Source organism: Ornithorhynchus anatinus, chromosome X4 (assembly GCF_004115215.2).
Source record: "Ornithorhynchus anatinus isolate Pmale09 chromosome X4, mOrnAna1.pri.v4, whole genome shotgun sequence".
In the NCBI taxonomy this organism is placed as follows: Eukaryota; Metazoa; Chordata; class Mammalia; order Monotremata; family Ornithorhynchidae; genus Ornithorhynchus; species Ornithorhynchus anatinus.
Window position 1 is genome coordinate 4,951,048 of NC_041752.1, and position 11,253 is coordinate 4,962,300.

At 63.9% G+C, this 11,253-nt stretch overlaps 1 protein-coding gene across 4 annotated transcripts in view; it reads left to right on the forward strand.

Annotated features, from left to right (window-relative positions):
* The window catches only part of ABCA2 (ATP binding cassette subfamily A member 2), a 67,712-nt gene extending 56,876 nt beyond the window's left edge, over positions 1–10,836 (forward strand). For all 4 annotated transcript variants that reach the window (XM_029054249.2, XM_029054251.2, XM_029054250.2 and 1 more), the window contains 14 exons: positions 306–421; positions 634–781; positions 905–1,028; positions 1,177–1,309; positions 3,257–3,374; positions 3,646–3,824; positions 4,145–4,286; positions 4,447–4,581; positions 5,125–5,228; positions 5,530–5,622; positions 5,769–5,871; positions 6,838–6,975; positions 7,192–7,398; positions 8,660–10,836. In XM_029054249.2, the coding sequence (XP_028910082.1) occupies positions 306–421; positions 634–781; positions 905–1,028; positions 1,177–1,309; positions 3,257–3,374; positions 3,646–3,824; positions 4,145–4,286; positions 4,447–4,581; positions 5,125–5,228; positions 5,530–5,622; positions 5,769–5,871; positions 6,838–6,975; positions 7,192–7,398; positions 8,660–8,695 (1,776 nt within the window). In that variant the 3' untranslated portion in view covers positions 8,696–10,836. The remainder of the gene's footprint in view (positions 1–305; positions 422–633; positions 782–904; positions 1,029–1,176; positions 1,310–3,256; positions 3,375–3,645; positions 3,825–4,144; positions 4,287–4,446; positions 4,582–5,124; positions 5,229–5,529; positions 5,623–5,768; positions 5,872–6,837; positions 6,976–7,191; positions 7,399–8,659) is intronic.
* Positions 10,837–11,253: the final 417 nt, after the last annotated feature.

Genomic DNA, 11,253 nt, shown 5'->3' on the forward strand with positions numbered 1-11,253 from the left:
GGGGATGTGGGCTGGGGGGGTCGGGAGGGGGCGGAACTGGGGGGCATCGTTACCGGGGCTTTCCGACCCCAGAGAAGGCCGGACTTACTTCTTGAGGTGCGGGACCGACCGGACCGACCCCGTCCGGGACCCTCCGAGCAGCCTAAGGAGGGAGACTGGGGTGGGACGGGTGGCCCAGTGTGGGAGGGGGCTCCGGGTCCCCCCAGGCCTCCTTCCTTGAGGTTCGGGCCTGGGGTCACCCAGAATTCCGGGGAGCACAGGGTGGCCCTCCCTGACCTCGGTCTCCCACCCCGCTCGTCTCGCAGCTCAACTACTTGGTCCCGGCCACGTGCTGCATCATGATCCTTTTCGTGTTCGATCTCCCCGCCTACACCTCCCCCACCAACTTCCCCGCCGTCCTCTCCCTCTTCCTGCTCTACGGGTACGTTTGCCCCACTTCCGCCCTCCCTAGCCGGCCAGCTGCTTCCTCCCTCCCCTCCCTGGACTCCTGGGGGCACAGGGAGGGAGGGCGTGGAGGCGGCCGAGAAGACCCCGGCACTCGGGCTCCACCTTGGGAAGGATGCCCCGCCCCCCAACCCCACATCCCAAGACGGGCACGATGGCCGGGCACTGACCGCTCCCCCTCGCCCCCAGCTGGTCCATCACCCCCATCATGTACCCAGCATCCTTCTGGTTCGAGGTGCCCAGCTCGGCCTACGTCTTCCTCATCGTCATCAACCTCTTCATCGGAATCACTGCCACCGTGGCCACCTTCCTGCTCCAGCTCTTTGAGCATGACAAGGTATCTGGAGGCGGGAGTTGGGTCGGGGGCGCCACCGGGGACGCCAAAGGGAAGCCAGGGGTGCAGCGTTGCCGAGAAGACCCAGCCAGGCTGAGTCCCGCCCCCACCGCACCCTCCCCTCAGGACCTGAAGGTGGTGAACAGTTACCTGAAGAGCTGCTTCCTCGTCTTCCCCAATTACAACCTGGGCCATGGGCTCATGGAGATGGCCTACAACGAGTACATCAACGAATACTATGCCAAGATCGGTGCGTCGGGAGCCGGGGGGCCGCCCTCGGGGGTCCTTCTGTGGGAGGAGGGGGCGGCAGCCCTGGGCGGTGGGAGGCGGAGGGTGGCCTGGTTCCCCCACCCCACCGTCCCGACAAGCACAGCTCCCATTCGCCCCTCGTCCCACAGGGCAGTTCGACAAGATAAAGTCTCCCTTTGAATGGGACATTGTCACCCGTGGGCTGGTCGCCATGACGATCGAGGGCTTCGTCGGCTTCTTCATCACCATCATGTGCCAGTACAATTTCCTCCGCCAGCCTCAGTGAGTCCGGGAGGGGGCGAGGGCCAGGGAGGGAGCCGGTCGATCAGCAGATTCCGGGGAAGAGTCACGGTGGCTCCCGGACCGCCGGTTGGCTCCGGCCCAGAAGCTCCAGAGCAGAGCCAGGAGGAAGGTGTTGAGATGAAAGAGATTTCCCAGTTTGCCCCATTTGGGCCAACTGTCGCCCTTTCCACCCAAGCCGGACCTTAAGCCGGTCGGGCCGGGGGATGCCATCCCTGAGAGAGAGAGGGGCCCCTCGCCCCGGAGAGCCACCGGCTCTCTTCCCCTCTGTGGAGAGATGAGGGGTCTGGCAGGGAAGGCCTCTCGGAGGAGTTGTGATTTTCAGAAGGTCTCTGAAGGTGGGAAGAGAGGTGGTCTGTCGGGATATCGACGGGGAAGGAGTTCCGGGCCGGAGGAAGGATGAGAGCAAGGAGCCAGCGGCGAAAGAGATAAGATGGAAAGACAATAAGTAGGTCGGGGCTGGAGGAGTGAAGAACGGGATTAGGTTGTAGTGGAAGAGGAGATAGGAGGGGGAGAGCTGATGGTAAAGCCGATGAGAAGGACTTTCTGTTTGATGCGGAGGTAGGTGAGCAACACTGGAGGATTTGGAGAAGTGGGGAAACCTGGACCGAACGCTTTTGTAAAATAATGATCCGAGGAGCAGAGTGAAATCTGGACCGGAGTTGGGAGAGGCAGGAAGCAGGGAGGTCAACGAGGAGCTTGATAGAGTAACCGCGGCAGGTTAGGATACGAGCTCGGATTAACGTGATGGCAGTTTGGATGGGGAGGAAAGGGCGGATTTAAACTATAGGACTGACAGAATTTGGTGCAGTCTGAATGGGTGGGTGGAAGGAGAGAGATGAGTCAAAAGAAATGCCTTGGTTAGGGGCTTGTGAGATGGGGAGGAGGGTGGCGTTCACTTGTCAGCCGTGTGACCGTGGGCCGCTTAACTTCTCTGTGCCTCGGTGACCTCATCTGTAAAATGGGGATGAAGACTGTGAGCCTCACGTGGCACAACCTGATTACCCTGTATCTACCCCAGCGCTTAGGACAGTGCTCTGCACGTAGTAAGCGCTTAACAAATACCGACATCATTATTATTACAGGGGTGAGAAAGCCTTGGGAAGGATAGGGTTTGAGTGGAAAGACGAATTCTGTTGAAATTAAAACCGCGGAGCCCCAGAGACCAGTGGTCCGATGGAAGAATGGTATTTGTTGAGTGCATACTGGGTGCGGAGCACTGTACTAAATGCTTGGGTGACTCCAGTATAACCAAGTTGGTAGATGTTCCCAACAGTGAGAAGATACTGTAAAGGGGGAGCTTACAGTCCAGGGGCAATCCTTTCCTCTGCAAGTTCCTCTGTCCTTCCTCTGCCTGGAGGGGCCAGCCAGAACTGAGCTCGGCCGCCAGGCCGTACCCCCACCCGCGCCCCCTCCCCTTCCCCACTTCCTCTGTCCTGCCCTCGTCATCGTTAGCCCACTGTGAGTGTGTTACTTTGTGGCTGGTCTCCGCCCTGGCACCTGGTGCTTGGCATAACAGATCTCGCAAGGCCCTGGGAGTCAGGCAGTCACGGGTCCCGATCCCGGCTCTGCCGCTTGTCCGCTGTCTGACCGTGGGCAAGTCGCTTCACTTCTCTGGGCCTCAGTGACCTCATCCGTAAAGTGGGGGTTGAGACGGTGAGCCCCACGTGGGACAGGGACTGTGTCCGACCCGATTTGCTCGTGTCCACCCCAGCGCTTAGTAGAGTGCCTGGCACCCAGTAAAAGCGCTTAAAAATACCATGATTATTATTATGATCACCGCGTCCGGCGGCCGGAGTCCGAGGGAAGGGCCCCGGCTGGGGTCCGGGCGCTCCGGGTCCCCCGTCCCCTGGAGAGGATTGAGTCTGGCCGAGGGCGGGGGTCGGGGGTCGGAGGGGAGGTGTCCCACGCGCCTCCATCCTTCCCCAGGAGGCTGCCGGTGTCCACCAAGCCCATCGAGGACGACGTGGACGTGGCCAGCGAGCGCCAGCGGGTGCTGCGGGGAGACGCCGACAACGACATGCTCAAGATTGAGAACCTGACCAAGGTGAGGGGCGGGGAGGGGCAGGAGGAGACGGACTGAGGGGAGGGGGAGGGGTAGAGAGGAGAACGGGGATGGCCCGGCGGACGCGTAGCGGGAGGAGACGGGCTGGTTCGTCCTCCGGCCCGGGGTTGAAAGAGACAGCCCCGGTGTGCCACCATGGGGGCAGGACCGGGCAGGGCAGGGTCTGGATCTGCCGGGCAGAAGGCAGGATCCGGAGCTGGGGTGGGGCGGGGGACCCACCCCCAAGCCCGCCCCCTTCCCCCCCCCCGGGCAGGTATACAAGTCCCGCAAAATGGGGCGCATCCTGGCGGTGGACCGGCTGTGCGTGGGGGTGCGGCCCGGGGAGTGCTTCGGCCTCCTGGGGGTCAACGGGGCCGGCAAGACGAGCACTTTCAAGATGCTGACGGGGGACGAGAGCACCACCGGGGGCGAGGCCTTCATCAATGGGCACAGGTGCCGCCGGGGAGGTCGGCGGGAGGAGCCGAGGGGAGGCCGGGGGGAGCCACCTGAGGCTGAGCGGGGGTTGCGGGGAGAGGCCAGACTTGCAGGGGCCATCTTGTTCCTGCACGTGGGGGCCGGGCAGGCCGAGCTGGGTCGGCCACGGGGGTGGTGGTCCCTACCCTGCTGGCTGACCGGGGGGGCGTCGACCGGGGGGCAGCAGACTCGGTGGGCTGAGGGCGATGAGTGAGGGAGGCGGCGGCGGGGTCCTCCGGGAGGCCAGGGTCCGTCAGGCGTGGGGCCCGTGAAGAGCGTCTCCCCTCCCGACCCGGTAGCGTCCTGAAGGAGCTGCTGCAGGTGCAGCAGAGCGTGGGCTACTGCCCGCAGTTCGACGCGCTGTTCGACGAGCTGACGGCCCGGGAGCACCTGCAGCTGTACACGCGGCTGCGGGGGATCCCCTGGAAGGACGAGGAGCGGGTGAGCTGCGGCGGGGCTGCCGCGGGGGAGCCGACGGGGGCAGCCCTCCCCCCGGGGAGTCCGTACGGGGCCCGGCTCTGCCGGCTCCCGCTCCCTCGTCCCGCCTGGCCCTGCCCGCCCCCGCCCCACCGTGCCCCTTCCCTCCGCACCGTGCCCTCAGGTGGTGAAGTGGGCCCTGGAGAAGCTGGAGCTGAGGCAGTACGCGGACAAGCCGGCGGGCACCTACAGCGGCGGCAATAAGCGGAAGCTGTCCACCGCCATCGCCCTCATCGGCTACCCCGCCTTCATCTTCCTGGTGAGGGCACGGGTGGGGCTTCCCGGGACCCGCTGGGAGTGGGCAGGGACACGGCCTGCCCAGCGCTTCCCGGGACCCGCTGGGATGGGGCAGGGATACAGCCAGCCCAGTACTTAGCAGGACCTACCGGATGGCGGGGCACAGCCGGTCCAGTCCTTCCTGGGATCCACTGGACGGGGGCAGAGCCGGCCCAGTCCTTCCTGGGGCCTTAATGGACGGTGGATACGGCCGGCCCAGCGCTTCCCTGGGACGGGGCAGGGACGTAGCCTATCCCAGCGCTCCCTGGGGCCCCCCGTCGGGAGGACACAGCCAGCCCAGATCTTCCCAGATTGGAGCGGGGGGAATTCCCCTAAGCCCCCAGGCCGGGCGGGTCCCCCGTCCGGTCCCTCGTGACCCCAGCTGTGGGTGAGGATCCTCCTCTGAGCCCGCCGCGGACAGCCCGCCTCCTGCCACCGATCCCTTACACCCCACGCCCTGGAGCCGAGTAGCTAGGCGAGCCGAGGTGGGGCACGGAGGCTGACGCTGGTCATCCCGGGCTCCCAGGATGAGCCCACCACGGGCATGGACCCCAAGGCCCGGCGCTTCCTCTGGAACCTCATCCTAGACATCATCAAGACGGGCCGCTCCGTGGTGCTGACGTCACACAGGTCGGGAGCCCTCTCCCTGCCCGGCCCCGCTCCCACCTCCTCTCCTTTCCCCCCCCCACCATCCATCCATCCATCGGTGGTATCTACTGAGCCCTTACTATGTGCAGAGCACTGTACTAAGCGCTTGGGAGAGTACAGTGCGACAGAATTAGGAGGCCCGTTCCCTGCCCGTGGAGGAGCGGGAGGCTGCCTGCCCCCGCCCCACCCCCACACTGGAGCCCCCCTGCTCCTCTCTCCTGCGGCATGGAGGAGTGTGAGTCTGTCTACCCCAGCCCCCCGCCCCGGCTCTTCTCCCCCACAGCATGGAGGAGTGTGAGGCCCTCTGCACCCGCCTGGCCATCATGGTGAACGGACGGCTCAAGTGTCTGGGCAGCATCCAGCACCTGAAGAACAGGTGAGGCCCAGGGCCAGAACCTAAGGGCTGCGGCCCCGGCCGGGGTCGGAAACGGCGAGGGGAACGGACCGGACCGGGCAGGGGCGGGATGGATCCCAGGAGAGGCAAGCCCGGCCGCTGAGGGGTCTCCCGCTACCCCCGCCCAGGTTTGGGGACGGCTACATGATCACGGTGAGGACCAAGTCCAGCCTGAGCGTCAAAGAGGTGGTGAGGTTCGTCAACCGCAACTTCCCGGAGGCCGTGCTCAAGGTGATGGATGGACGCGACCTTCGGCAGCGGGCCGGGGGCGGGGAGGGCATCTGAGGGAACAGATCAGTCTGACGGGGCCTGCTTAGGACGAGACGGGGCTCAGAAGGGATGTTTCCGGTGGGGTAGACAGAGACCGGGCTCCGGATGGATGTTTCCGACTGGGGCAGAAAGGGGAAGACGAGGCTCCGGACGGATGTTTCCGATGGGACAGATGGGGCTGCGGATGGATGTTTCCAGTCGGAGCAGACAGGGAGACAGGGTTTCGGGCGCGGCAGACAGGGAGACAGGGTTCCGGACAGGTGTTACCAGCGGGGCCTGCACGGGGGCAGCCAGAGCTCCGGGTAGACGTGGGGACAGGACTCCGGATGGATATTTCCATCCAGGGATATTTCCATCCAGGGAAGCAGCGTGGCTCAGTGGAAAGAGCACGGGCTTGGGAGTCAGGGGTCAGGGGTTCGAATCCCAGCTCTGCCACTTGTCAGCTGTGTGACTGTGGGCAAGTCACTTAACCTCTCTGTGCCTCAGTGACCTCATCTGTAAAATGGGGATGAAGACTGTGAGCCTCACGTGGGACAAGCTGTTTACCCTGTATCTCCCCCAGCGCTTAGAACAGCGCTCTGCACATAGTGAGCGCTTAACGAATGCCAGCATTAATTCATATTTCCAGCGGGGCCCACTCTGGGGCAGACAGAGTCCGGATGGACGTTTCCAGTCGGGGCCCAGTAGGGGGCAGAGCGGGATCGGGACGGTTGTCGGATCGGCGGCAAGGGCTCAGGATGAATGTTTCCAAGGGGACCCGCTAGGGGACGACAGGGCTCTGTGGGTCCGGAGACAGTTGGGCCTCCATGAAGGAAGGTCAGCTTGCCCCCCTAGACCACGGGCCACCTGCAGGATTGAAGGGGAGGGCGCACCGGGCCTCTCCGGGACGAGCCCCTCCCTGGCCCCGACCCCCGCATCTCTCCCCAGGAGCGGCACCACACCAAGGTTCAGTACCAGCTGAAGTCGGAGCACATTTCACTGGCCCAGGTGTTCAGCAAAATGGAGCAGGTGGTGGGCGTGCTGGGCATCGAGGACTACTCGGTCAGCCAGACCACGCTGGACAACGTGAGTGCCCGCGGCCACCCTAGCTGGTGGCGGTGCGGGCGTCCCGGTCCCGGGACCGAGGGGCAGAAGGGGAGGAGAGCTCGGGCCCGTAGCCCCCCGGCTGGTGGCGTGGTTCTGGGGCCAAGGGGAGGGAGGGGAGGCCAGGCCCGGGGGCGGGAGAGGGTCCAGCATCCCGGGCAGGCCTCGGGGTCACCCCTCCCACCCCCCCCGCCCCAGGTGTTTGTGAACTTCGCCAAGAAGCAGAGCGACAACCTGGAGCAGCAGGACAGCGGGCCGGGGGACACCCCACAGACCCCCCTGGAGCGCCTCCTCAGTCTGCTCCGGCCTCGGGCGGCCCCCACAGAGCTGCGGGCCCTCGTGGTGGACGAGCCCGAGGACCTGGACACCGACGACGAGGGGCTCATCAGCTTCGAGGAAGAGAGGGTGAGGCCGGCGCGGGGCAGACAGCAGAGTCCCGGGACCCACCGGCGGGGGCGGGGGCGGGGCGGGCGGCGGGAAGCTGGTCTAGGGATGTGGCTCAGTGGGCAGAGCGTGGGCAGAGGGTCAGGGGACCCGGGTCCCAATCCCGGCTCTGCCCCTCGTCTGCTGCGTGACCTTGTGTGAGTCACATGACTTCTCCATGCCTCAGTTTCCTCATCTGTAAAATGGGGATGCAGTACTTGTGTCCTTCCTCTTTCTTAGATGATCCCATGATCCCATGTGGGGACTGGGTCTGTTATGATTGTACTGTATCTACCTGGGTGATTAGCGTGTAGTAAGCACCTAAATACCAATATTGTTATTATTATATTATTATATATTGCCAGGCAGGCAATCGTCATCAAAGAATTGTATCTGTTGAGTGCATGATGTGTGCCAAGGAATGTGCTGAACTCTTGAGAGAGCAAAATACGATAGGTACATATGATCCCTGTCCTCGAGGAGCGTCCAGTATAGTGGCTGGGAGGCAGAAAATAAAATCGATTACAGGTAGGGGAAGCAACCAAGTGCCAGGATTTGTGCATAAGGGTTGGGGGTGTGGTTGGGGTGATTACCTCAGGGTTTAGTGAGTATGCATATAGGTGATGCAGAAGGAGGGGAAAATAGAGGGAGGAGATGAGAGATTAGTCAGGGAAACCTTCTTTTTTAGGGTATTTGTTAAGCGCTTACTATGTGTCACGCACTGCTCTAAGCGCTGGGATAGGTACGAGTTTTTTAGGTCAGACGCAGTCCCTGTCCCGCATGGGGCTCACAGTCTAAGAAAGGAGAACAGATATCCCCATTTTATATTTGAGGCAAATGAGGCACAGAGAAATTCAGTGACTTGCCCAAGGTCACGCAGCAAACAGTCGACAGATCCAGGATTAGAACCCAGGTCTTGCCGACTTCCAGGCCCGTGCTCTCTCCATTGGTTCACACTGCTTCTCGGAAGCGGCGTGATTTAGGTTGGGCTTTGACAACGGGGAGAATGGCGGCCTGCGAGATGTGAAGGGGGAGGGAGTTCCGGGCAGGAGGGAGGGTGTGAGCGTGGGTCGAAGAGATTGAGGCACAGCGAGTAGGTCGGGGTTAAGGGAGTGAAGCGCGTGGGCTGGGCTGCAGTGGGAGAATCTGTCCCCCCTCCCCGTGTCAAAACAGACCGAGGGAGGCGGAATGACCGGGGTCCCAAAGACCACCCCCCGCCGGCCGGCTGCCCCTCTGTCCGCAGGCTCAGCTGTCCTTCAACACGGACACCCTGTGCTGAAGAAGCCAAGACCCGGCTCCGGGACCAGCCCGTCCTCTGCCTCTCCCCCCGGCCAGGCGCCCTCCACCTGCCCTCCATCTGCCCTCCCGAGCTGGACGGCTCCCGGGCTGGACCGCTCCCGAGCCGGGGCCAGGGTCCCCCGGGTCCCCGGGTGCCCCCGGGCTCCAACCCCGGGTGCCCGTCGCCTCCGCCGACTCGCCCTCCTGCCCGCTGAGGGAGGCCGGGGCCGCCGCTTGGAAGGCAGGCGCTTCCGGACGCCCGGGACCGTTTGGATTTCTCCGCGGGACGAGAGGAGGAGGAGAAGGCCGGCCTGGCTCAGGCCGGGCAGTCAGTGGTCCCACGCACGCTATCTCCCAGCCCGGGCCGCTCGGAGGGCTTTAGTGGCCATTAGCATCTGCAGCTGCTGGCCCGGAGGGGGCTGTCGGTGGTTCCGGCTCTCTCCCCCCCCTACCCCGGGAAATTCGGAAAGCTTTAGAGGCCGTCAACGTCTGCGGCCGCTGACCCGGAGGAGGCTGTCCGAGGCCTCGTCTTGGGTCCGGCCCGGACGGAGGTCGGGCAAGCTTCCCGGATCGAGTGGGCCCGGTCCCCACAAAGGGCTGTTCCAGCCAGGTTTGGGCCCCTATTTGGGGGGGGCGGGCACAGCACCCTCCCCTCCGTCTCCCCACGGGCCCGCCGTCCCCCTCCCCCCAGAATCAGGGGCGCCGGCCCCCCTCAGCGGGGGCTACCCTCCCGACACTCTTCGGGATCCTTGTGCCAAACAGAAGGTTCCTGCCGCGGGCCCCGGGCAGGGGCAGAGCCCAGCAGCAGCTCACCGCGCTCCGCCTTAGTGCTCCCACACAGACTAGCTTCGCCCCCGCCCCCCACCCCCAGGCTCGGGGGTCCGGCGGCCGCCGTCTCCCCAGCAAGGCTTGACTCTGCTCTTGCCACCCGCCCCCCTGTCCGGGCCCGGCCACGAGGGGCTCGGAACTGGTCCTACCCCCCACCCCGGGTCTCCTGGCCCGCGTTAGGGAGCCGCCTGCAGCTGGCCAGGGAGGCCAGAGGGCCCTGATGGTCATCGGCACTGACCCGGGGAGGAGAGAGAGAGAAAGCAGCTCTGCTCGGGTTGGTCTGGGAGCCAGAGGTGACAGGCGCAAGCCACTGGGGGGGCTTTGTGGCCTCTGACTCAGCTCTCTCCTCTTCCTCCTCCTCCTCCCACCACTCCACTCCCTCCTCTTCCCTCCCCGCCCCTGCAAGTCCTGGCTACTGAACTTCCTGTCCCCCACCCCCCACCCCCCACTCCCGGCCAACTGACCCAGGGGACCCAGGAACCTCCCGAAAGTGGTTTGGGGAGGACCAGGCAGGCTGCTTCCTGGGCGAAATGGGGGTGAGGAGGAGAAAAAATTGCAGCTTTTCCTCAGTGTCTGTTTTTTTTGTTTGTTTTTTTTTTTACAAACCCCAGCTCTCCTCCCTCCTATGACCCTATGACTCCCAGCCGCTACCTCCTCCTCTCCGTCACTGGACGTGAGACAGGGTCCGCTCTGTGGGGCTCCTGTCCAGGGAGGGGCAGGGCGCTTTTTAAAAACACGTATTTGAACATATTTATTTTGCTTTCAAGGGGCAGGCCGGGGAGTTGGGGCCGTGGGAGATGGGGCGGGAGGAGAGGACGGGTGCCCAACGGGCAGGGAGCCCGGGGCAGTGGGAAAGGGAATAAGGGGGGGCAGGGGGGCAGGAAGCGAGGCCTGGAAGCGGCCCCGGGGTTCAGGCTGGGCGGCGGAGCCGGCCTGGGGAGCATCTGGAACCGGCCCCGGGGTTCTTTCCACCCTGCCTCTCGCGGTCCCCCGTTCCTTGGCTTGAATGCAGACCCCGAACCCAGAGAGGGCTGACGGGGGGTTCCCCGCCCAGCCCCCCACATCTGGGGTCCAGCGTGGGATCCGAACGCAGTCGGCCCCTCCCTCCCACGTTCAGCCACTGACCAATCGCTCAGTATCCGGCAGAAGGCGTCGTCCCTCTCTCAGCTTCCCCCGCCGCCCAGCGCCCGGCCGTCCGTCTGTCCAGCCGTCCGTCTGTCCCTCCGCAGCACGACTGGGGACAGGGTCTGTACAGAGCTCGCAAGACGTGGGGGTAGAAGTTCGTTTTCAATAAAATAGAAAAAGAAGTTGCAACGTGGGCGTTTGCGGTGCGGTGGGATCGGAGGGCTTAGTACAGCGCTTTGCACATATAATAATGTTGGTATTTGTTAAGCGCTTACTATGCGCCGAGCACCGTTCTAAGCGCTGGGGTAGATACAAGGTCAGCAGGTTGTCCCTCGGGGGGCTCACAGTCTTCATCCCCATCTTACAGATGAGGTAACCGAGGCCCAGTGATGTGACTTGCCCAAGGTCACACAGCTGACAAGTGGCAGAGTCAGGATTAGAACCCACGACCTCTGACTCCCCAGGCCGTGCCCTTTCCACTAAGCCACGACAACAATTGAATTTAAGTTCCAACCCTGGGCGGGAAACAGCTGCCAACTTCTACTTCCCCTTCCCTCTTCTTCCCTTTCTCCCCCCCCCCCCCCCCCCCAGTCCTCTGTCCCCAAC